At 31.9% G+C, this 27,632-nt stretch overlaps 1 protein-coding gene across 7 annotated transcripts in view; it reads left to right on the forward strand.

Moving 5' to 3' along the window:
- The window catches only part of LOC142327257 (uncharacterized), a 79,464-nt gene that overhangs the window by 4,639 nt on the left and 47,193 nt on the right, over window positions 1-27,632 (forward strand). For 4 of the 7 annotated variants that reach the window (XM_075370104.1, XM_075370105.1, XM_075370099.1 and 1 more), the window contains exons 2-7: window positions 3,118-3,255; window positions 8,394-8,516; window positions 13,942-14,064; window positions 17,088-17,306; window positions 19,345-19,554; window positions 24,580-24,665. In XM_075370104.1, coding sequence (XP_075226219.1) covers window positions 3,118-3,255; window positions 8,394-8,516; window positions 13,942-14,064; window positions 17,088-17,306; window positions 19,345-19,554; window positions 24,580-24,665 — 899 coding nt within the window. Of the gene's footprint in view, window positions 1-1,609; window positions 1,750-3,117; window positions 3,256-8,393; window positions 8,517-13,941; window positions 14,065-17,087; window positions 17,307-19,344; window positions 19,555-24,579; window positions 24,666-27,632 lie in introns of those variants that run through there. The other 3 variants (XM_075370100.1, XM_075370101.1, XM_075370102.1) reach the window with 3 other exon arrangements.

A 27,632-nucleotide genomic window follows, 5' to 3' on the forward strand; every position in this document is an offset into this window, starting at 1 on the left:
TAAATTTACACCTAAATCTCAAAGAAAGACTTTCTGATTTGATAAAAACAGCTTTTAATTTTAATTTTGGTTGTGTATTTGGGGATCAAGATAAAATGTAAGCTCCTTATGTCATTTGCATAGCGTGCTCAGTAACTGAATGGTTGAAGGAGAAACGACCAGCCATGCCAATTGCTGTAGTGATGGTTTGGGGTGAACCTAAGGACCACTTTACTGACTGCCACTTTTGTATGACAAATATGTTTGGATTTTTTTTCAAAAATAGAAAGTTGATAAAATACGTAGATGTATTTTACAGTTCTAAATTTGGTATCACATGGAGAGGAGTTACCTGTCCCTGTAACTACCATCTAAACCGACATTGCTAGAATTTCTTCCTCTATCTGATGAGAAATCTCCTCATTTAATTCAACATCATGAATTTAATGATTTAGCTTGTGATTTAAAGTTATCAAAGCAACAAGTTGAACTTCTGGGGTCTAGACTGCAACAATGGAATCTATTAGAAAAAAAAAGTTATTACATTTAGAATATGAACCAAGTTTTATTTAATAAATAAGTCCAGAACTTATTTTACTATGAAAAATCCACTACATGTTTGTACTGATGTCGATGGCCTGATGAAAATGGAATTCAGCATATTCCTGAAGAATGGCGTCTTTTTATTGACTTCTAAAGTTAACATGAAAGCAGTTTTATTGCATAATGGTAAAAAAGCAGCTATCCGTTCATTGAATGAACTGCTCATGCTGTCGACATGAAAGAAACTTATGAAACTATGGCATCAATATTGGAAGCAATAAAATACAAGAAGCATGTGTGGCTAGTTTGCAGTGATCAGAAAGTTGTTGCGTTACTTCTAAGTTTACAAGTTGGGTTTATAAAATATTGCTTTTTTTTATCCTTGGGATAGTTCTGATACAAAAAGTCAATATCAAGTAAAGAACTGGCTATTGGAGCAGAATTGTGTAGCTGGTGAAAGAAATATAAAGCATTTATCAGTAATTGAGAGTGGTAAAAACATACTGCTGCCACTTCACATAAAATTACGACTAATGAAAACTTTTAAAAAGGCACTAGACAAAAAAGGACCTGGATTTAATCATTTAAAAATAAGTTTTCCAAAATTAAGTGATGGTAAGCCGAAGGACGGTATATTTATCAGTCTGCAAATCAAGAAACTGCTGGCCTCTGTGGTGCGAGTGGTAGCATCTTGGCCTTTCATCCGGAGGTCTCAGGTTCGAATCCTGGTCAGGCATGGCATTTTCACGCATGCTACAAATCATTCATCTCATCCTATGAAGCAATTCCTAACGGTGGTTCCAGAGGTAAAAAAAAAATCAAAAACTGCTTAAGGACTTGAGTACATTTTAAAACCGCAAGATAAACTTAGCAAATGTTAACTAGCTGCATGGTAGTCCTTCAAAGACGATAGTATTTTAGGCAACAGAAAAGATGAAAATTATGTTTTTTTGTTTAATAAGCTTTTAGAAAACTACAAAGGCCTAGGATAAAGATTTCATTAAAAATTCATTTCCTACAATCTCATGTACTTTTCCTGAAAATTTGGGCTGTCAGCAATGAGAAGGAGAGCATTTCCATCAGGATATTCTGACAATGGGGGATAGGTACCAAGGAAGATGGGATCGTGGAATGATGGTTGACTACTGCTGGTTTTTGTTTAGAGAAACTGATAAAAGAAATATTATAAAAGTGAAAACATTTGTCAACATATTTTAAAAATTAAAGGTAAGGCAATTCCAATGATTTAAACTTAAACACTGTTTTATCTTAAAGACATTTTCAATGATATAGACTTTTAGAAACTTATTTCAAAATTGTATTTATGTATTCCAATTTATCTGTGAATAAATAAAAATTTAGTTGATGTAAACAAATTTTAAATGAATAGACATTAATAATAATTTTTTTTAAATATTGATTTCACTGTGATTATATTTATTGGTAAATAAATCGTATGTTTAAATAATATGTATCTAAAAATGTGATGTATTACACACATTCTAATAAGAGTTTTTAATTCAGCATCCCAGAATTAGTTAAAATCATGTATGATGTATGATTTCAGGTACATGAATAAAAATATTTTTTTAATTAATTACTAATTTTATTAGTGCAAAATACAGAGGGATATAAAAAATGTACTCACTGTTTGCTTTTTTATATCTCGTGACAAATTTGACTTGATGTGACAGTTTTTGGCACTGAGAGAGGGTTATAGTATGTGTTCTGAATGACCACCAGCAGCCCATGGTGCCGAACTGCACACCAAACTACGGCTGTTAGTGTATCTGGCATAATAGCAGCACATGACTTATGATATTTATGTAGCTTGTTGATTGTTGCTGTTTTTTGTTGATACATGTCATTGATGGTCCCGCAGACGTAGAAGTCCAGAGGTGTCAAATCAGGAGACTTAGGTGGGTACTTAACAGCACATCTTCGATCCACCCGCCATCCAGGTAGAGTTTTATTGAGGTATAACCTGACATCTTGATATTACTGAGGTGGGGCTTTATCTTGTTGCATGTAAAAAAGTTCATCACCATACAGGTTTTGGATGGCAGGCAAAATCCTTGTCTGAAGAATATCAAGACCAAGACATCAAGAGTTACAGTACCCTTGAAGAAGAAGGGACCAATCAAAACTATGTACTGTTAGAGTAGACCACACCACACAACAATCTCCAGTAGATTCACTGCCCTGTCCACATGAGTGTGAGGATTTTCAGGAGCCCAGTCGACAAGTGTGGCGGTTTGCAGTACCGTTAATTTTGAAAAGCGCCTCTTCAGTCCACATAAACTTCTCTGCAAATTCCCCATTCTCACCAACCATGTGTTGAAACCATTCATAATGCTTCATTCTTCGATCTGGGTCGTCCTTATTCATCGCATGAAGCAGTCATATCAGCCTTGTTCAATCACCAACCACCTGCACATGCATGGCATAAATTGCCAGCTCAGCCTAACACGGGAGAGGTACATAAATCAACATTGTTTTCCTGATTGTTTGGAAAAATCGTATTTAAAAATAATAACAATAAAAAAGTTGGTTTAAATATATTGTAATGCTGTTTCTGTTTAATTCTTGTTTCAGTGTAATGGTAATGAGAATATTCTTCATGTTACAAACAATAACCAGAAGAAAATTGATCACAAAAACATGCAAAATGAACAAAGTGAAATATCAAGCAATAAAATAAGTGCTAGTATGTTAGTAAAAAAACGGATTAATGTGAGTTTATTTAGTTGTTATGTGCATAATTGGGTTTGTGGCTTGAATGTAATTTATACTCCAGCTTTCAGTGTTAATTGTTATTTATATTTTAATAAAATTTATTTCTTGAACAAGGAATGAATTTCTGGATTCATTTTTTCTTACATTAATTAACATTACACGTTAATGTACTAAGAGTTGTCTAATATATTATATAGTAATTGTCAACCTACAAAATGAATGAATTACACCATTAAATGAATAACATAGCTTTTAAAATATTAATCAGCAAAATGTGTGACCCTTGTTTAATTTTTGCAATATGATATTTTACATTTTAAAAGAACATCAATGATAAAGGCCCTAGTACTTTTTGGTAAGGACTTAAAAGGTCTGGCCTACGTCTTTACAATCTATAGCAAAGAACAAGAAGAAGGGATTAGGTAAACTGGTGCCATGTGATAATCGGAAGGGGCTTTGCAGTGCACCTTGTTATCATATGATTGTGATGACAAGGGTTAAACTACCCATGTAGGAACTGGACCATACAAATATTATTTGCTAGAGCATAAATAAAGGTCACCCTATCTATGGTCCTGCAGGTAATCATGGATATATTTACCTAGGATGGGAGTAGCACATTACGGATCAATGATTCTATCTTGATCAGTCAAACTATATGCTGCAACAGCAGTTGATTTTTTCCAGAGCCACTTGAGAATAAGTAAAAGATTCCTAACAGATATGAATCATGATAGTTCCTCTATCAACGGCAAGGAGACCTTGCCGTTTGTGTTCAGGCTCGAGTGCTCAGTAATACAGAATAGCTGGACTGAACGTGCATCCATATCGGAGAGATGTCTGTTGAGAACCAGACTAAGCAGTGATTCCTGAAAGAGGGCAGCAGCTCTTTCAGTAGTTGTTAAGGGTTTAGGTCAGGATGATTTAAATGGCCATGTCAACATCACTCAATCTTCTGAGTACTGTGCAGCTCAATGCAATGGAAAACTACAGCTGCTTTTTTTGTTAGAAAATGTAGCTCTCTGCATTTTCATATAACAGTGATGGAGGTGCCTTCCTTAGTAAAATATTCTGGGGGTAAACTAGTTTCCTGTTCAGATCACTGAGTGAAGACTACTAAGGAAGGGGGCACCAGAAAATTAAAAAATAACATTCTACGAGTCTGAGCATGGAATGTTAGAAGACTAAAAAAGGTTGGTAGGTTAGAAAATTTAAAGAAATGGATAGGATAAATGTAGATGTAGTAAGAATTAGCGAGGTTTGATGGGAAGAAGAAAATGACTTTTGGTCAGGTGATTTTAAAATAATTAACTCAGCTTCAAATAATGGGCAGGCAGGTGTAGGTTTCATAATGAACAAGAGGATAGAGAAGAGAGTAGAATATTTCAAAATGCATAGCGATAGAATCATTGTAATAAGGATAAAATTGAAACCTAAACTGACAACAATTGTTAACGACTATATGCTTACAAGCACCCATGATGATGAGGTGGAGTGTGTATATGAAGAAATTGACAAAGCAATTAAATACATAAAAGGAGATGAAAACTTAATAATAGTTGGAGATTGGAATGCAAGTATTGGAAAAGACAAGGAAGGAAATATAGTGGGTGAATACAGGCTGGGCAAAAGGAATGAAAGAGGGGACCGACTTAAAGAGTTTTGCGCGAAGTACAATTTAATAATTGCCAACACCCAGTTTAAAAATCATAATAGAAGAATATACACATGGAAAAAGCCAGGTGATACTGCAAGGTATCAGATAGATTATATCATGGTTAAACAAAGATTTAGAAATCAGCTCATAGACTGCAAAACTTACCCTGGAGCTGACATTGATAGTGACCATAATTTAGTGATAATAAAATGTAGATTGGAGTTTAAAAACCTGAAGAAAAGGTGTCAGATGAATAGGTGGAATTTAGAGAAGCTTGAGGAAGAGGAGGTAAAGAAGATTTTTGAGGAGGACATCGCAAGAGGTCTGAGTAAAAAAGATAAGGTAGAAAATGTAGAAGAAGAATGGGAGAATGTTAAAAAGGAAATTCTTAAATCAGCAGAAGCAAACTTAGGCGGAATAAAGAGAACTGGTAGAAAACCTTGGGTTTCAGGCGATATATTGCATCTGATGGATGATTGTAGAATATATAAGAATGCTAGTAATGAAGAAAGTAAAAGGAACTATCGACAATTAAGAAATTCTATAAACAGGAAGTGCAAACTAATGAAAGAAGAGTTGATTAAAGAAAAGTGTTCAGAAGTGGAAAGAAAAAACCAGAACTATACAAATTAATTTCAGTTAGTAAATCAAGAATTAAAATGTATAAAATAGATGCTTAACTTGCTGAAAAGGGTCACATTGTATTATGGCTTCCACCATTCACCTGAACGTCAATCCAGTTGAGATGATATGGGCTGATAATTATGTTGCTGATAAAAATGAAACTTTCAAATTGGATGATTAGATAAAATTAATGCAAGATAAAATAAGTGCAATTAATAAAGATGATTGGATGAAAAAATGCCAGCATGTGTAACAATTAGAAAAAGAATATTTAGAAATGAACCCATGATTGACAACGTATCGGAAATTATAGTGAATACAGCAAATGACTGTGTGTGAAAACTATACTGATAGTAATAGTGACAATGAATCCAGTGATGATGACGATCCAGATGGTGAAATTAGTAGTATTGAAGAGGTAATAATGTTATGTTTAATTTTTTTTGTATAGGTTGGTATTCTGATTTCTGTTACAAATAAGTTCTTCCTCGTATTTGTTGATATCTCCCACAGCCATATAACTACTCCCCTCCCCAAGCCCCTTACTATAACTCCTCCACTGTACCTAACATATAAGAGGCATCAGTCAAAATTACTTTTGGTGTTACAAGAGCAACACCATTCATTATTGCCAGTCCCCAAAGTGATGGATGGTGTCATTTATATGGCTGAATATCATCTGCATTTTCAAGGACTTGGTTTGGTGATGCACAACTATACATTCAGCATAGTGAAGAAAGTAACAGAAAACTATTACACCACATATTAAAAAACCCGTAGTAAGCCTACCACACCACATTTACTAATCTTGCAAATGCCAGTATCAATTTAAGGAGTAAACTGTGTCACTATTATGTTATCTACAACCAGTATGGTTATGGATATGCACAAATATTTACTGCAACTGTATACTTAAAACTGAAGTATCATTCCTATAAACTCATCCATCAGTAGAAGTTTAGGAGTTCAGAGCTACCAAAAATTGGATCTATTTTTCCAAACCACACTTATCAGCCAAGTTCAAGCCATCTTAAAACCCATGATCATTTTTTCCCATCTGTTTGTAATCTGGATTGTACAGCTCCATTTAAACTGCAGGGGTCTGGTTGTTAGGTTTATTGTTTAGTTGTGTAATTCTTTTGCTACACATATTAGGGAGAGGATATCTTTTTTTTGTCTTCAGTCAAAATTTGACTGGTTTGATGCAGCTCTCCTTTCTATCTAGTGCTAGTAAACACTAGCACATTTCAGTATACTCTTAACAATTTGTTTTACATATTCCAAACGTTGCCTGCCTGCACAATTTTTTCCTTCTACCTGAAGAAGTGCTCCAAGAAACCTCCTTGGAGCACTTATTTGATGAGTCAAAATGGTATCGCTTTTAACAGGTTTTTCCATGATTTTTGAGAAGTTATAATTTTTTTTATTAGTAAAATAATTAAACTTAGTAAAGTAAGAAACTTTTTTATTACCCTTTAAACATCTACAAAAACACTGCAAATTGTACAAATTTGAGAATTTTATCATCAGCCCCATCAGAGTTATTTGAAGCCAAATTCTGAATTTAAAAAAAATTAGTTTTCAAAAATTCATAAAACTTTAGGGGTAAGTATATCACCATTAATATTATTTATAGTAAAACTATTAACATATACCTACATAAAAATAATTCAAACTATGTATGCCATCCCTGCCGCTTGAAAACGATTACCAAAAGTGAAATTTCACCATTTTTCATGTTCAACTTTATTGGTAATTTTTTCATACAAAGAAGAGATATAGGTAAATGAAATACTGGACGAATCTTTTACCTTGAGAAAATATGAATAAATTGCTTTTTGTTTTGTCCTTCCAGGACAAATAGTGTTTTAGTTATGATTTTCTCCATAAACCCTTACAATCACAAAAATAAGTGTTGCACCGTAACAAAAATGACTGCCACCAGGTAAACTGCTTAAAAAAAAAAATAATAAAAATAGTTTTAAGGTCCTGAAACATGTAGGAAACAAATGGGTAAGTATCGATTTTTTTTTAATTAGTCAAGCAGTCACCCAATAACGACTGTGCTTAGCGTTTTCTACACTATACAGAATATGGTTCTTTGTTTTTATTTTTTAATTAAAATGTTTGTTTTTGTTGGTGAAGTGATGAGTAAATGGATGACATACACATTCATTTTTATGAAACCAACAATTTATTGGAAGGAAGCAAGACTAAGTCTGATGATTATTATGTTTAGACTATTTAAAATGTTCGTAGCTGGCAATGAGACAGCCATGAATTTGTTTACAAAAACATTAATGCCTGTGGCGTGAGTGATAGCGTCTCAGCCTTACATCTGGAGGTCCTGAGTTTGAATCCTGATCAGGCTTGGTATTTTTCATATGCAACATTTCTATATCCCACGCACAAGCCTTTTCAAGCTTCAGTGGCAATTTCATAAAAAAAATTATCTTATTTTACTAATGTTAAATCATCATGAAGTTTATGCTTATTTTAATAACCTCGTATATTTTTATCATTTGGTTATTATTCATATTTCTTTTTTTATATTATGATGTAATTGTAGTCTTTATTATCAAAAACAAACTTGAACAACCCAAGTACAGAATTACAAAGTAAATGAAATGACACTTAACTTATTTTTCTTAACTGCAAAAACTAATTATTGCAAATGAATATAGTAAGTTAAACTTACTTAAATATTGTGCTTTGGTGGTTTATATTTCATAGTATATAAATATATATATACACTGTTCAGTTCTTAGGGAATTTAAAATTAATGTAAAAAATTATTAAATATACCGGAAAATATTACATGTTTACATAACGATGCTTTCTTTTATACTTTCAGCCTACTACCCTGCTATCAAAGGCATCTGAAAATGCTTCTAGTAGTACGTCTAATAACGTATCCAAAATTTCAGGAGCTACTTCTATACCATCAGTAAATCCTAACTCCGATTTATTTCTAAAGGTTAGTTTATTTTTAGTTTCTAGTTTATTGTTTAATTTCATTTATTTTAATTTATGAAGAATTAAAATTATTTTTGCTAGTTGTTATTTCATTACAACAGTAGGTAGGAATTTTACTATACATGCTAAGCGGTCTTATGAAACACTAGCTCTTCTGAGTGCGAGTGTTTACTGAGTTTGTCTTAGACTGATTAATTTTTTAATTCTCTTATTTTTAATGTTTAGCTTAATTGTAAGTGATTAATAATCTGTCTTATATTACAGGATATTCAACTTAAAAGAGTCCCCATCAGTTAGTTTATAAATAATAGTTATATAAATAGTCTATAAATAATAGTTTATTGGCAAACATGTACATAATAATTTACAGAAGGTGTTTACGCCGTTTTAGGGTAAAGTTTCCGTTATTTTCTACGAATTCCAAGCTAGGGTGGATCCCGTTGTTTTGTTACAGGAATGTTAAATTTCACTTTGTTTCGTATTTTTGGGTTTTTCAAAACTACCTGTTTTATTATTTGTTCATGTGTTCGACCCTCCCTCCGTCGTCCTTAGTGGCCGCGTCCATTCTCTATCGAATTATTTTTGACTACCCTTTTCATACACCCGTTATTCTTTCGTCCCCTTACTAATACATGCACACATCTCTTGTCTTTTACACACACTCTCTCCTGTCCACTACCTGGATCTGGTTTCCCCATTTTTCTTTCGCCATCTTTTCGGCAGAGTAGATCCAACATCTCACCAGTGCAGTCGCCTATGGCCATACTCTCCTGCAAACTTTGTTATTCTCATTCAAGCAGAATCTCAAAACTCGTCACTACACAGCTGAGATTATACGCATCATTCTACCATCACACCTCGTATTCCTGATACACCAGTGCGGACTACGCCCAGGATTACATATGTATTCATATATACTTGCTTTTACGAGTTCATCTCTTGCTAATATTTGTGTGTGATACAGGCAAGTGCAAATTATTCATTATTATTCATATTAAACGTTTATGTTATCCTTGTTCATGTGTAGCCCATTTTATGGGTTATTAAATGCAAACTATCGTTCTTATCAAATCTACTTTTAATTTAAACACTACTTCAGAATTATAAAACTTATGTGCGATATATTTCATATATTATTATTGATAACTATTATTATATTTCGTGTTGTTCATCAAAAGTTCGTGTTCAACCGTCAGTTACTCAGAGCAAATTACCTTTACTTGAAATGTTTATTGCATTAAACTCTATCATTTAATCTAATTTAACTTGTTAATCGCCGAGATTAATTCTTATCTATTCATGCACTGAATTCATATTCTCTTAAATTAATCTAAAGAAAATTACTCCTGATATGAAGTTATGTTGGTGTACTTCTCTGTAACTTAATATTTTCAAGAAAGCTTACTACTAGAATAAATTCTATTTATATTATTATTTATTTTAATGCGATTTTATTGTGATTTAACTAACGCCTTCTATACTGAAATTGTTGTAAAAAATTCTCTTATTTTCCGGCTCTGTTACACTGTGTATTTATAAAGGTTTATTCATGTATTTCTGTATTTAACAGCATTATTCATTTGTTGATTCAGCTGATATATTAAGTATTATTAAGTGATGTTAATTTCATAATTTCCTGTTATGTTTTAAGATTATAATTATAACATAAGTTCATTTGTTACACTTTGAATAAAGTCCAATTTCTTTTGGCAAATACTAGCTGTGTGCTTTTTGTTAACTTTACCCAACATAGCTAGTTGTTTTTGGTCCTCCGGGCCGGATATAATTCCGGATTTAAAGTTCATACTATATTTCTTAAAGTAAATATTTGTCATAAAATCTCTTTCAAATATTTTTTTGATCTAAACTTATTCTATTATATAAATAATTTAAATTGTTCTCTCAAATTTAGAATATCTTATATTGTATTGTTTTTAAGCATGTTACTGAAAGTAATGATGTCATGAAAGTTGTAAACGACAACTACTAGTTACAGTAATTATATGATTACTTATTGTTTGTGATAATTGAATATAGCAATTATTTTATGTATTAATTCTCTGATAAAAAATTCTTTCAGATTTTATATTATTATTGTTGTATAATTAAGTTGTTATTTTAAGAGTGGCATTTCATATTGTATCTAATCTTACTATTTAAATATTTATTGTAAACTTAATGCAAAACATGACTCGTACTCAGGCTACCATTATTTCAGCTAACGCTGCGCTGTTAGCCAAAGCGCAGCTTCGTGTTAACAAACTAAGGAGAATTGTCAACTCTCACGGAATTTCTGTATCTAGTAAACAATTTGATGATATCAAAGCCCTCGATCAACAGTTTTATGATATCATCGATGAAATTCTTATTAATAACTCAGAAATAAAAAACCAGTCAGAAATCTGTGATGTAAACTTAATCAGCACCGAATGGGATTCATTGTTTTGTCCCATTAAACTTGTAGAATCAGAAACTCCCGATTTAAAACAGAATATCAAACCAGTTTTTCATTCCTTATTAGAGACTCCGAGATTTAAAATTCCCATTTTTTCTGGAAATTTCCACGACTGGATAAATTTTCACAATCTGTTCAAAGGTTCCGTCCATGAAAATTCACAGTTATCTTCTGAACAAAAACTACAAATTCTAAGAACGCATTTATCTGGTAATGCGCTCTTATTAATTGAATCTCTTCCCATTTCTGCAGAAAATTATCAAGTTGCCTATGACATCTTGATTTCTAGATATGACAATAAACGCTTTCTTCTAAATAGCTTTTACAGTCGTATTAAATGTTTTCAGTCCGATGATCGTAAAAATTATCTCTCTAATTTTAAGGCAACGTACATTTCTTCTATTAATGCGTTGAAAAGTCTCAACATAAACTTAGAAAATTTTCTTCTTCTGCAGCTTGGTTTAGAAAAACTCTCCGCCAATGTTCGAACGCGTTTCGAAAATCGTATCGCCTCGTCAAGCGTACCCACATACGAAGAGTTGATTGAATTCCTCACGGCTGAGGAAAAAATTTCCGAATGCCTTGACGCCGATGTCACCTTTTCTGAAAAATTTCCCTCGAGTTCACCAAAAAATCCTACGTACTTTAATAACTCTAATCCTCAAACATCAAAATTCTCCAAACCGATAAAATCCTTCTTTGTTCAAAATCACACTCCGTCCGGCAGCTGTCCGGTATGTGCGGACTGTCATCGCATTTATGGTTGTAAGCAATTTCAAACTTTGTCAAACAAAAAATCGCCTGGTTACGAAAAAGTGATAGTTGTTTCCGCTGTTTGGGCTCTCATTCGCCGAAAACTTGTATGTCAAAATTTAACTGCAGAAAATGTAATAACTCTTCGCATCATACTTTACTGTGTCAAAAGAGTAACATCGCTCTCTTCACAATTTCAAATGACAGCACTTTGAAACGCTTTTCATCTTCAGGTCGTTCTACCACTCCTCCATCTCCCACTTTTTCCCGGCAAAATATTATACAGAATTGTCCCTCTCAGTCTTCCAGTAATTTTCAATCTTCCCATCACTCGTCTCTACGCCCACATACCCCCACTCTATCTGGTTGTCATTCTGCTCATAACGCTTGCCCCTCACCCTCTGTAATCACACCTACTCCCACGACACCTTCCGTCACTCTAGCCCCTAATTTTCTCTCGAATAATTCACCCGTCACTCATTCCGCTCGTATCAGTTCTACTCCAATTTCACCGCAGTCTGACCCCAACGCAACTTGTTTTTCCAGTCATTCCTCTTCTGAACAGTCTTCGACTGTGCTGCTTGGCACTGCCATCGTCTCTTTAGAAGACTCATTCGGTAAACTGCATACGGTCCGTGCCGTTTTGGACTCCGGTTCACAACGTACCCTAATTACCAAAGATTGTCTTTCCCGACTCGCTCTTCCTTTGGAAAATTCTCAAATACGCCTTTCCGGTATTTCCTCTACCCATGCTTCTGTCCTTGGTACCGCCAACATTAAAATTCACTCCTTACCTCAATTCAAAAGGACCTTTCAATCTAATGCACTTGTTCTTGCTAATATTTCTGGTAATCTTCCTTCGCATTCCTTATCCCCTTCAGTCGCCCACAAATTTCATCATCTCCATCTCGCTGACCCGACGTTTTGTTTTTCCTCGCCTATTGACCTTATTGGTAGTGACCTGCTCTGCCATGTTTTGGCGCCTTCCGGCAACATTCAAGAATCCGGATTTCCTTCTGCGCTGTACACTGTCTTTGGATGGATAATCATCGGCAACACCTCCGAATTGTTCGATTCGCCGTCTGAAGAATCTACTTCCTTCTTTAACACTGTAATTTCACAAGAAGACTCTGTTTGCGACACTTCTCATAAATGTAGGGAAACCGAGGAAGTTATGTATGCCCAGCCTCCCAATTCGGATGATCAACGATATGAGCATCCATTTCACTCTAAAACCACTCGAAGTCCTGAAGAACGATACGCTGTCGCTTCAACTCTTGCTTCAGATACTACGACCGTAGCTAACAACCGCAACAGATCATACAGATTTCGGACCTACGAGGCTAACCGCGTTAAACAAACGTTGGAAACTACTTCACCTCATTCTGTAAAATCTTCAAGTAAACCTTCTGACATCGCGTCTCAAGGAACATCTGCCTCACAGCTTCCTTCTTGCGATTCCTGGTGGAATGGTCCACCAGCCTTCCACGTTCCTATCAATCGCATACCTCTTTCTAAGCCCAAGAAAACTACTTCTCAAATCCGTTCTTTCAACTCCGCATCTTCTTACTGAAAAACCCATTGATTCGAACCTCTCTCTTCGTGTTCGCTGGACTCTTCTACAGCAAAAAATTCAAAATTTCTGGAATCGATGGTCCAAGGAGTACCTTCATGAGCTCACCTCTCGTTCCAAATGGAACAAATCCCAACCCAACCTTGCTGTTGGTGACCTCGTCATGTTGAAATCCTCCAGTACTCTTCCTCTGCATTGGCCCATTGGTGTCATCTCGGAAACATTTCCTGGTAAGGATGGTATCTGCCGTGTCGTCCGTATCAATCTCTCTTCTGGTTTCATCACTCGTCCTGTAAATAAGATTCATCCTCTGGTCTTCTCTTCATGATTCTGCTCGCTCGCCCCCCAGTATGTTTACGCCGTTTTAGCGTAAAGTTTCCGTTATTTTCTACGAATTCCAAGCTAGGGTGGGTCCCGTTGTTTTGTTACAGGAATGTTAAATTTCACTTTGTTTCGTATTTTTGGGTTTGTTAAGTAAGTTTAACTTACTTAAATATTGTGCTTTGGTGGTTTATATTTCATATTATATAAATATATATATACACTGTTCAGTTCTTAGGGAATTTAAAATTAATGTAAAAAATTATTAAATATACCGGAAAATATTACATGTTTACATAACGATGCTTTCTTTTATACTTTCAGCCTACTACCCTGCTGTCAAAGGCATCTGAAAATGCTTCTAGTAGTACGTCTAATAACGTATCCAAAATTTCAGGAGCTACTTCTATACCATCAGTAAATCCTAACTCCGATTTATTTCTAAAGGTTAGTTTATTTTTAGTTTCTAGTTTATTGTTTAATTTCATTTATTTTAATTTATGAAGAATTAAAATTATTTTTGCTAGTTGTTATTTCATTACAACAGTAGGTAGGAATTTTACTATACATGCTAAGCGGTCTTATGAAACACTAGCTCTTCTGAGTGAGTGCGAGTGTTTACTGAGTTTGTCTTAGACTGATTAATTTTTTAATTCTCTTATTTTTAATGTTTAGCTTAATTGTAAGTGATTAATAATCTGTCTTATATTACAGGATATTCAACTTAAAAGAGTCCCCATCAGTTAGTTTAGTCTATAAATAATAGTTTATTGGCAAACATGTACATAATAATTTACAGAAGGTGTTTACACCGTTTTAGGGTAAAGTTTCCGTTATTTTCTATGAATTCCAAGCTAGGGTGGGTCCCGTTGTTTTGTTACAGGAATGTTAAATTTCACTTTGTTTCGTATTTTTGGGTTTTTCAAAACTACCTATTTTATTATTTGTTCATGTGTTCGACCCTCCCTCCGTCGTCCTTAGTGGCCGCGTCCATTCTCTATCGAATTATTTTTGACTACCCTTTTCATACACCCGTTATTCTTTCGTCCCCTTACTAATACATGCACACATCTCTTGTCTTTTACACACACTCTCTCCTGTCCACTACCTGGATCTGGTTTCCCCCTTTTTCTTTCGCCATCTTTTCGGCAGAGTAGATCCAACATCTCACCAGTGCAGTCGCCTATGGCCATACTCTCCTGCAAACTTTGTGGTAATATTCTCATTCAAGCAGAATCTCAAAACTCGTCACTACACAGCTGAGATTATACGCATCATTCTACCACCAAAATTTAACTTGTTAATCGGCGAGATTAATTCTTATCTATTCATGCACTGAATTCATATTCTCTTAAATTAATCTAAAGAAAATTACTCCAGATATGAAGTTATGTTTGTGTACTTCTCTATAACTTAATATTTTCAAGAAAGCTTACTACTAGAATAAATTCTATTTATATTATTATTTATTTTAATGTGATTTTATTGTGATTTAACGCCTTCTATCCTGAAATTTTTGTAAAAAATTCTCTTATTTTCCGGCTCTGTTACACTGTGTATTTATAAAGGTTTATTCATGTATTTCTGTATTTAACAGCATTATTCATTTGTTGATTCAGCTGATATATTAAGTATTATTAAGTGATGTTAATTTCATAATTTCCTGTTATGTTTTAAGATTATAATTATAACATAAGTTCATTTGTTACACTTTCAATAAAGTCCAATTTCTTTTGGCAAATACTAGTTGTGTGTTTTTTGTTAACTTTACCCAACAGAAAGTGTTGAAAATGATGTCGGTCTGCTATGTATTTGTCAATACATTTGACCATTCTCCTGGCTATTCTTTTTAGCTGTACCCTGGATTACATTGTTAATGTTGGTTTTCAGCTCTTGCAAGGTGTGTGGATTGCTCCTATAAACAATTTTTTTAGGTAATCCCTCAGAAAGATGTCTGGACTAGTTAGATCAGCGGATCTTGGTGGCCACAATCCTTTAGAAATGATTCTTCCATTTAAAAAATTGTGTAACATCTTCATAGAAGAGCGTGAGCTGTATTGAATGGCAACTGTTGCTGTCCTGTTGCAACCAGCAGTCATGCTCATCCTCTTGCAGTAAGGCAATGAATTTTTGGATAATTTCTTGGTGGACGGCAGCATCCATAGTCTTCATTTAAAAAAAAAAAGGGTCCTATTATTCAGCTCCTTGAAACTGAACACCGTGCCTGGTTTTTGTGGGTGTAGGGTAAATTCAAAGAAAATGTGTGGGTTTTCAGTACCCCCAGGTCTAGTGGTTCTGACTATTAACATGACAATCAAGATGAATTATGCTTATCTGTGAAAAACACTTGATCTAAAATGCCAGTGGCATCTCTAATGAAGTTCTTGAATCGTTGACTATAGCGAACCCCTTTTAGCATAATCAGCATTAGTTAAGCTCATGGAAAACTTGCATTTGATACAGATTACATTTCAGCATTCTCCTCACTGCAGTGGGGGTTGAACCTAGTGAAATGTTCTTGTTTATTCTCTGCAAATATTTATGAGGTCATGTGACTGCAGCTTTAATGTCCTGTATAACCTGTGTCTGGTCCTAATGCTGAACATGTTTCATGAAATTTTTTAATCTATGTCTGAATAACGCTTTTCACTGGTGCCTCCTTTTCAAATTTCTTGCTGGACTTTTGGTGGCGTACAACATGAGATTTCATCTCTAAATAACTTTCCATCACTAGTACATGTTCTTCAACAGTTAAACCACACTTTTCCAAATGACAACACACGATTAAGCAACCTTGTTTAAAAGCCAATGCTCGACACAGATTAGCAGTACTCAAATTTACAAGCAGTGTACAGTCCTCCCTTGCTCCAGCTTCAGTCACTCTTCCATATTATTTTACCCATCTCACACTAATATATGCATTTTAACAAAATATGCATTTAGTATAAACTACAGAGTGATGAGGCTCTTTTAAATTGAAGATTGTAGAAAGAATGAAATGAAAGTATATAGTTGTAGTAATTTTCTTGATGCACATTTTTTTCTTTTTGTGAATGGTTTATTTGATTTCTTAATGTAAATTGGCATAGATATTCATTTTACATACTCTTAAGAATCAGATTCTAATTTCTTCACTCTCCTCCTCCTTTTATTATTTACTTGAGAAAGTAAAGATGACTTTTTTTGGAGAATTGCCATTTGTCACTAACAACTTTGTCAGTAATATGTAGTGAATCATTGAGAAGAGAACTTTGTTATATCTACTTAATATTTTTATTTACAATTAAGAATTTTTCTCTTTAAAATATTGTAGATTGTAAGGCAGTAAAATTTTTCATTACACTTGTTAAAGATCTCTATAATGATAAATTAATTTTGTTGTGTATTTTTGCTGCCTTGCTCTACATAACATTTATTGATGGCGAAATTAATTTCATTTAATCTAATTGATGTTTTTGGTTTTTTTTCAGTTTTTGATTGAATGCAAAAAAAATAATAATTCACACGATATGGATAAAATAATGTTTAAATTAAGTAAGGCATATAATCAAGCTTCTCAAACCTATAAAGAGAGTCCTGATTTTCGAAAATTGTTATCTAATCAATTAGAAGCTTCAAAGCACAAAACTATGAAAACTTTTCACGCTATAAAACTGGTTAGAGATGAATTGAGATACAATAAAAAAGTTGTAAGTCATACTTTTGATATAATTTAACTTTCGTTTTTTATTCTGTAGAACAAAGAATGGGTGTTTCTGATTCACCCCCTGCTCACCAGCCTTTGTTTAAAAAGTCATCTAGCGCAGAAGAAATAATTTAAATATAAATATAAATAAGATTAGAATAAGAATAAGAAAGAAAGAATAAGAATAAGAAATAAGTTTACACAACATAGCTTGATTTAATTGTATATTCCATACTCTTTCAAAATCATTCTTTTGATTTTTTAAGAACTGTCTTTTAATAATCTGAATAATAAATAATTACACCTAGAAAATTGTTAAATGAAATAAATAAATGAAAAAAAAAAATTATGTATATTCAAGAAAAATATACTTAATCCACTGTAAATCATGTTCGTCAGAAAGCAGTATTAAAAAATGGTTCAAGGCAACAGTTCCTTACACATACAGATATAGGTACAGCAAGGGGCAGGTGCATTTATGCATCTGTTGGTTTGAGAGGGTTAATAAAATGGTTTATAAATTTTGACTATTTTCATAATGGTTGCATTTTACTTTCTATTTTTATTTATTAGCCGCATTTCTGTATTTTCTTACCTGAAATTAAAAAAATAATTCATTATTTACTTGTAATTATATTTATTTGGTTAGAACTGTAAATAATAACAATCTAAGTCAGAAAAATTTGTACTTCAAGGAAACTTGAAAACTTCAAGGAATGAAGTTATTTATGAGAAAAAATATTGTTACAGAACAACTTTGGATTGTATTTAATTTGTTTAAATTTTTGTGATTACTTATCAAAAAGTTAAGCAGATTTTTTAGAAATTAAAACGCAGTAAAAAAATAATTGGCTGCTACGAAATATAAAAGCTATGACTAAGTGTAATTGGTAACACGATATTTGTTTTATCCTTTTACAAATACATTACTAAATGAAGCGTAAGAATTTATATTGTGTAAAACATATGTAATACTTAAAAAAATTATATTGTAATTCAGATGATTTTAAAGATAAATTTAACATGCCGATGTGATAAATTGTACACTATTCTCAGCTTGTTTTGTCTTCTGAAATTGAACTGTGGCTAATAGCGATTCTAGTGGTAATCTATCATTAATTATGCATCTGTTTATCTTTATTTTAATATTGGATATCTTTTGGAAGGAAAGAATTCAGTTAATACAAAATATACATTTTTACTTCAGAAGAAAATTATTAGAATTGTTAGTAGTGATGCTTGGAATATTTTTTAAAATTATTGTTAATCGATACTCTTTATTGATGTTTATAATGATGCTGGTGATTAATGTTGGCATTATTATATGAAATGGAGTTAGATACGCAAAATTAATTAATTCCAGATCAAGTTTTATCACAAGTGCAACACTTTATACAAATTTCATGTTATTCCCACAGCACCGTTCAATTCAAGATATATTAATTAGATTTCAAGTTGTGTAATAAATTACTAGATGGTATTAAGAACATCAAGTATGAATTTAGTAAGAGGTTCTGATTGAAAAATTAATTTTATACATATATAATAATCTTAAATTTTTTATATTACTTTGTTTTACTTAACTTTTTAAACTATGCTTACTTTTTAAACATTTTTGAAGAAGATCAGAGATAAAAATAAATAAATAACTATATTTAAGTAGAAAAAAAATTAGTTAAATGTTTTTGTAAAATAATTTTTGATTATTGTACAATATAGTGATGTATCGTTCTTATACATTTGGTTGGGATAATAATTTTCTCATGGAAATAAATGATCATTGTCTGGGATTATGATTGTAAAACTGTTTTTCCTCAAAAGAACTTAGACAGAAGTAAAAAAAGGCTTGTACTTATACCCTTATTATTTTATTCAAATTTTGTGATTAAATTGTACTGGACGTAAAATTAAACAAAAAAAAATATTATTTAATAATCATTAATACAGATGTTTATTAGAATTTTTTTAAAGTTTTTCTGATTTCTATTTTGAGGAAAATATTTATTTATTTATTTTTTTGTAATTGTACTTTTTAATTTCAGGTGAGGAAACAACCTGTTAAGGAAGAGAGTAAATCTAGTGGAAACTATACCAGTTCCATTAACCCAACAGTACTTGAACAGGCTAGTACTAGTACTGATGTTAATCCAGCTGATAATGCAGAAGATAATGAAGATTCTGATGCTGACAGTTTAGTAGGATTTGATATAGGTCGAAAAAGAAAGATTAAGAAATTTGAAAAAGTTTTAAGAGTGAGTATGCTTTGTTTTATTTTTAAATTTTAGTGTTCAGGGAGACTATTCTAATGTTATAAAATTGATTATCTACTGAAAGAAGTTTATTATCCTTTTCTGATCATGTAGCCATTAAACTGGCTATGTATGGCGTCAGTTTTAAAACGCTGTTACAAAATCATTTTATATGGTATCTAAGTCGGTTATTTTGTTTTATATTCACAATGGAATCAGTTTTATTACACAATTTGAACAATGTTTATACGATGTAAAATGTTTTATTTAGACTAGAAAGAATATGACCATTTTTTTTAATCAGAAATGTGGTTGTGTGTGTGTGACTTGTGTATTATAATTACTATGAGGGTTACGGATTTATTTATTATTTACAAAAATAGCTTATCTTACTAGCAACATATCGATGTATTGAAACATAATAAATTATGATAGACGGAACAAAAAAAAAAAGAAGGTATTTGTGGTCATAAATGTATCACTTTTACTTGAGGTCTATAAATATCTTTTCAGACAAATGATATCGGTAAACATGTAACATAACGATTTGTAATGAATAACACTATACAGTAAAAATTGTTTTTTGTCAATCTGAATAGCCTTTTGGGAATAGCCTGGTGGGAATTTTTATAAAACGTAGTTTTCTGAATCTACTTTCACTTATACTAACATATGTGATTTATGACACAGGTTTTTCATCATATTTTGCCCAATTTTCAACCGATTTGCTTGAAAGTATTATTTTTAAAATCAGCAAACTATGTTTCATAAAGAAAAAAAAAAGTTCGCAATTAAAAACGCGGTAGAAATGCACAAAAAAAAATCCTGCAATTAATTTATCGTAATTTCTGTACTGTTTCAATTTTTTTTTGTTACAGCCATAAAAAATATCCAAACGTAACGATTTTTTTTGTTAAAATCTGTTAAATCACTTTAATATACTGTAATTTTTTGAAATTTTTTTCACAAGAGGGTAGCATAAGAATATGAAGGGAGGCAATCAGATACCAACATATTTTCGCGGAGCACTAATCAACCGCGGATCATTGTGATGGGAAAAAGTTAATATGGCTTTAGCATTTGTCCTTACAATAGTGTAAATGAAAGTGATTAGTCAATTTTTCAGGATGCTAGTGCCAAGATGTTGTGGAACCATCACAATGAGAGATATAAAGTTTGCCCACCTTTTATATTCTTTTGTAAATTGTGTGTATTATTTTTGTTTTATATTATCATAAAAACTATTCAAATTATAGTTAGCTGTTTGTTTTGTTCTAATGCAGGCTCATTTATGAGAAAGTGTCTTTAACTTAGAATGGCTTAACTGACTTTTTGTTCATTTAACTTAGTATACGGGTTAAATAAACATTCAGTTTCAGAAAAGATCGAAATATATATAGTAAACCTTTGGTTAGATTTGATTATGATTAATTTTTTACTACCTTTGGCTCACCAAAATATTAAATTGTCTTTTCTTTTCTTGAAATTCTAAAAATTACTCTGGTGTTTTGCAGCAGAAATTTGTAATATCAAAATATAAAATAAATTTGTTCTTGCGTAACCAACATTTTTTATTTAATTAATATTATTCAAAATTCAAGATGTTTATTCTAATATGAAGGTTATTCTTATTTTTAGAAAAAAGGTAGATTAGGTTTACATTCTTAGAGGATTACTAGGACCAGGATGATATCTTGAACAGGAAAGTCCCCTGTTTAACTTTTTGTGCATCCCATGAACAGAAAACAGACTCCCTTGACTGTTCAATAGGCAGAGTTATCATTTCAGTAAAGTGACTATCCTGCTAGCTACTAGAAGGTTGCAACATGCTTCTAAAGAGGAGACCAAGGCAACAACTGACATAATTCTCATCGTATTTGTATGGAGGTAGAATGAATGAATGAATGAGGGCAGTCAACCCACAGAGGCCTCTCTGGTCAAGGTTGTTATGGTCTAAGGACATTGTTAGTAATTTTTCCCAGGACTGTTTTCTCTCACACCTGAATAAATTAGGCAAAAACTGTGGATTGATCATCTTGATTATCTGATTTTATACAGTCACTTTCATCCAAATCAGATCTGAAAATCATCTTATTATATAGTTTATCGCTGAATGGCTTCGACGGCATGTAATCCATAACCTTATGGTGGCCCTGAAAAGGGCCGTCTTTTGCTTTAGCTCTGAGAAGAGCTGTTGAGTCCAGAAGCTGGTCTCCAGTGAAGTCAGGGAGTTGCGGCTAGTCCATTGAAGTCCAACTGGGCTTTCCCTCAGCGGCAGTTGGGTCCCCACTATGTGTGGCAGTGGCGACCCCCAGATCCCTGCAGTGTTGGGTTGGCATCGGTCGTCCTTTGCTGGTGCAGCCAAGGCGGTTCTCTCTGAGCGATTCCACGCTGGGCCGGCTCCTGCTGCTGAGTTTTCCACGAGAAACTTTGGCGAGCTGGAGCTGGAGTGGGAAGGTAGCGTCCACATCCAGCGGCTCCCTTGGTGGGCCAACTAGATCTGCTGCTCCGGCGGGGATGTTGGCATCTGCCAGGAGGTCCACATTAAGGAAACTTCCGGGGAACTTCTGTCTGAGTGGTGGGGCTGCAGCATCGCTATGGTGGGAGAACTGCGTGGCGGTAGTGATGCTTGCATCAGCGCGTCCGTATACTGTGCGCAAGTTCACAGCTGAGTTGCCATTGTGTTTGCCCGCCAGTATTAAATTGGCATATATGTGGTAACAAGTTGAAATGTATGTAATATATATATCAAATCAAAATTTAAACAAAATGTGCATGTAGTTGAACAAATTATGTTATTTTAAGTCATTTCTTTCAACTGTCTGTTCTATCTGTACAGAACAGTTGATTCCATTAAAGTAAATAGTTATATAATACAATTACATCACTATAAAAACAAGTAAATTTTAAAACTGGTAGTGGTTAACTCATCATCACAAATCAGCTGATTTCGATAAAATTCAAATCCTATAAGACAGTTACTAGGATTATTATTATTTTAATACTAGATCATGGATACCGGTGGTTCTTTGATAGTTGGGATTCAATTAATTGCACATTTCAGGAATAATCGATATGAGACTGTACAAGACTACACTTTATGCATATTTGTACATACTATCCTCATTCATCCTCTGAAGTAAAATACCTTACGGTGGTTCCACAGGCTAAACAGAAAAAGAAAGAAAAGTACATAAATGGTAAATATTGTCAACTGTATTATCAGAATAGTTAAAGAGTGGTTTAACTGCGTTGCAGCTTAACCACATTGCTTCTCTGAAAAAAATAAAGTTTAAAAAACTTATAAAGGAGCTAAAAATATATAATATTTTCAGATATATAGTATTTTCATTCAGTGATAGGTTTTAGTTCTTCATTCATTTGCTACTTGTGCTTGTTTTGAATATGATAATGCTATACTATATTTCATTGTGGATATTATAGGCAGTAGTTGATAGTATTATCAACTACTGCCCTAATAATGGGTTCAATTAAAAGAAAGTGTTTTCAGACACAAAACAACAGTCAATTCTATGTAGAAAAAAATATTTGAAAGAGTACAATGCACTCTTTATTAATTTTTGCTTTTAATGTATATATATTCTTTTCTTGTTAGCTACCGTAGTTAATAAGCGTTTGTTAATGCATTACGTAGTACATACACTACTGCAATACAGTTTATTTATGTACAGTATTAGTGATAGGTGAAAATTTATTATATGTTAATATATATTTTGAATAAACTTCTGGATATTTCTTTCACCATTACTGTACTGCAGCACAGTATTAGGTCCTTTTAACACATATTATTCTATTAAATATTGTTTTTGGATCAACCATGATTTTTCTATGATTTTTGATTATCCACTTTCCTCTTCCCAGTTATTATCGCAGATAATCGGGAGTTGACTATATAAATAACACTGGTTGGGTGTTATGTTAATAAATGGAACATTTTATTTGTTCCAAAATATGATAATGTATTAATGAAATATCATTGTTTTCAGAGTCGACAAGAACTTAACAAATAAATTTAAGTGAACTTTTAGTATATGATGAATGAACATTACTAGTAGACAAGGCATAATAATAATTTAATTTTCTTATAAACAAAATATGTATTTTAATATTAAATTAAAAAAAAAAAACTATATCTCTTAACTTTCTCATTTAGTTTATGTTTTATATATTTCTAGCCCAAAAAAAAATTATACAAAAAATATTAAATAAAATAACGAAAAGTCTGTATAACAGAACTGCATAAGAGTTCTTTACAAACTCTATTGTCAAGTTTAAATTGAGTATAGAATTGAAGAAGGACTTAACTAATCTTGAAATTCTTCATAACTTCAGATACATTAACTACAGAATATCTAAATTTCAATGAAATTGATCTAGTAGTTGTGGGGTTTTTCAAGCCACAAAATTTGATACATAAATGTTATTTTTTAAATTTTTGAGCCATAAAATTTTATGCATGAGTAATATTTTTGTAATCCTCATATCTCAAAACATAGAGAAAATTCATTTTCACCCTCTAAACACACCATGTGATCGCAAGAAATAGGTTATGTTTGTTGAGCATAACTCAGGAATGACTCAATCAATCAATCTTCATCAAATTTTCACATTCACAGCTTCAGGGGGAAAATATATATACATATACAAAGAAATTACATTTTAAGTGAGTAGTGTTTTGGTAATTCTCATAACGTGAAAGTAAAACCGTACTTTTCTTCAAAAAGTTGCTAAAAAAATAAACAAATGATTCTTTGCATTGCATGTAAAAGCTATTATTGAATTTGTTTTTGCAGTTGTATTGATGATTATAAAGTTTTTATAAATTTTAATTGCTGCTATAAATTTGGACTTTAATTTATATTATGTTTAGAATTTTTTAAACTTAGCTATCCACAATTGATATACAACAGTCATAAGGTTGTAATATGAATAGCAAAGTTTTTCAAATAGCTGAACTATGTTCAGGTAAATAGAAAGTTTATACTTAAATATTTTGGTGTTTTTTAGGCTCTTAATAAAGCAATTAAAAAATTAGAGGAAAGAGAAGTTGACTGGGATAAGGAGGAAAATTCATCATACCTTAGGTTGGATAGGTAAGTATTTTGATGTGCTCTGTATTTTTAACTTTAGTTTTCAGTTAATAATTTAATTTATACCTAATTCTTTAATCAATGTTGATGGAGAGGTATTTTTTGTTTTATTTTCAATAGTGTAACATATTTACATTATTGAAATAAAATATTTCAATATTTATTTATAAATCTGAAAGACTAGCCTCACTGTTTAGTCATATTTTTATGATAAGCAGTAGGTTGAATTTTAAATGTATTTAATTATTGTGATGTTGAATCAATTCAAAAGTATTAATAATTAATTTACTCATATTTTTGTCTAAAAACAGATTTCTTGTTATGTGTCCACTCAGTTATCCCGGCTTTACAGCCGTTGGTGGTATTAGGCCTCTTTAAAATCTTCTCTGTCAACACCAATCACAGACATAGTCCTTACATTCCATATTACTGTTAACATATCCAAAGTTTTAATTTTTTTCGTTTTCAGTTTTTGTACCACAATTCTTGCCCATCTGAAGTGATTATTTTGGTTTGAAACAATTATTTTTTAGAATATCTGGTTTTGGCTCTATATACAATCTCTTAGTAGGAGAACCAACAATAATACTTGTTGCATATGTTGCATTATGCTACATAATAATATCCCTTATGTTAAAACACACTACTCAGAGAACAGATAAGTGGTTCACAGAATTTTTAAGGACTAGTAGAAATATGATTTGTCTGTAAACTGACCAATAAATAGATAGATGGCTCTTTTTAATTTGACTGCAATGATAGGCATGACTGGCATTTAGTGGTGAACCTATTCAGTATAAGTTCCTTGACGGAGTCCTTCACCAAAACAGATTCTTCCCAGATTATTCCCATGATCATAATAATGTATACTATTGATAGCAAAATTACATATAATTGAATTTAAAATATTACAAAACACTTACTGATAATTCTTATTTTAATACTGCTCATAAAAATTTTTGGTTTCTAATCTGAGCATTCTATTTTAAATAAGCTACATAATTGTAAAATTTACAACACAAGAAATAAATTACCCTGTTCTTAGATGTATCATTAGATCATATTTAAAATGTTGTAACAACATTTTAAACTGGTAACTGCAGATGTGTTATAAAATACTTGTCAGTAATGTGAGTTTATGCCTGTTATCTAAAATATATCTATTTTATCAGTTAATAGCATTACATTGTAATGTTATCACAGGATATTGGGTTGCGATGGAAATAGTTTTAATACTAGTGGAACCAGTATTCATTTTCTAAAGAGGATTTGCTAGTAACTTTTAATAAAGGTTTTTTGATGCATTAATTTGATATTTAAAGAAGTGAAAAAAATTATTTCCACAAAAAAGTTTTTATGTTTAATCTAGATGGGTAAGCAACATATACTACTCTGCATCATGATGTTCAACTTCAAGAGAGAAGCTTTTACATTAAAATTATCATACGTACAATTTTAATTAAATAATTATTTCAGAGAATTAAACAGAAATTTTTTCACATTTAATTGATTAATTCATCCAAAAGAAAATTACTTATATTGTATGTAATGTGTTACCTACATTAGTTTCCATTAACATGGAACAATTTTTTGCTTATAGAAAATAGAATTTACAAATACATGATGTACACTAATACATCACATTCATTTTTTATCCAAAGTAGTGATAATAAGGGAAAAAGTTGATGAATTAACTCATTTACTATTTGCTTAATAATAGCAGGTGATTCAAAAAGGACTTCAAAATTTTAAAAGCATTAAAAATTTTAGATAAATAAATTTATTTAATTGGCAAGACAGGGCACCACCTCACTACTGCCTAGGTCTGAGATTTTCCTGATACTAGATTCCCAGGTCGATTGACTGGTCATGGCCACCTCATTCCCTAGATTTGACTCCACTAGATTTTTTTCTTGTGGGGTTTAATTAAAGATCTAGTATATGTATCACTTTTGCCTGATAATTTTGTTGAGCTAAGACTTTGAATTAACACCGCATCTGCAGAAGCAACACCTGATTTGCTGGCTATAGTTTGGAATGAAATCAACTTCAGGTGGAATGTTTGTCCCATAACAAATGGAAATCGTATCAATCCAAAGTGAATGTTGGGTGTCAAATTTATGGGATTTTCTATGAAATGAGACTTCAATTGAATCTGTTACTTATCTCAATCAAGTTTTATATGCTTTTGAAGTGGTGAAGTCCTTTTTGAATTGCCCATTAGTTTAATTTCTCAAGTTAAATTATTTATATTTAATCTAATTTCAAACTGTTTTTGTTTGTTTTTAATTTCAACTGTTTACATTTTGCTCAGGTGTTTTAAAGGGAATAATTTAAATAAAAGAAAAACTTATATTTAATTTTTTTATTATTAATTTGTTTCCTTTTTTTGTCAATTTAACAAATTTGGAGTGTAACCTTTGATTACTTTTGAATGAATTATGCTTGTAGGTACAAAAGAGTTCAATACTGAGCTTATTATTTATTTATTGAAGCGTAATGTTTGCTAATTACTTTTTTCATTGAAAAGAACTGTTCTCTTGGAGTAAATCTTTAAGTTCCAGGCTACATTTTTTTCAACTATTTTATTTCATTAAAAATTAAGTAACATTATTAAAATACATTTTTTGTAATGTTAATCTTGTAGGGTTTTAAAAAATATAATCCAAAGAACAACTTTTTTTGTAAATTTAGAATGACATCAGTATTTTTTTTATTGAAAAAAAAATTAGATTTTTTTCTTGTGCAAAGGATCCTGATTATTACCCAATCTCATAATCAAATCAGCATGAAATAATTATGATATTATTATCCAATAAACAAGCAACCTTTCATTTTAGATATGATTTTCTGACAGATGAGTATTGTGTAAGTTTTTGGCATTAAATTATTAAATACTAGGAAGAGTGAATTATTTTTAAAATTATAAAATTTAGATAAATTTTGAATTGCCATTTACAGCTCTAAATA

This window comes from Lycorma delicatula, chromosome 7 (genome assembly GCF_047948215.1).
Source record: "Lycorma delicatula isolate Av1 chromosome 7, ASM4794821v1, whole genome shotgun sequence".
Lineage (NCBI taxonomy): Eukaryota > Metazoa > Arthropoda > Insecta > Hemiptera > Fulgoridae > Lycorma > Lycorma delicatula.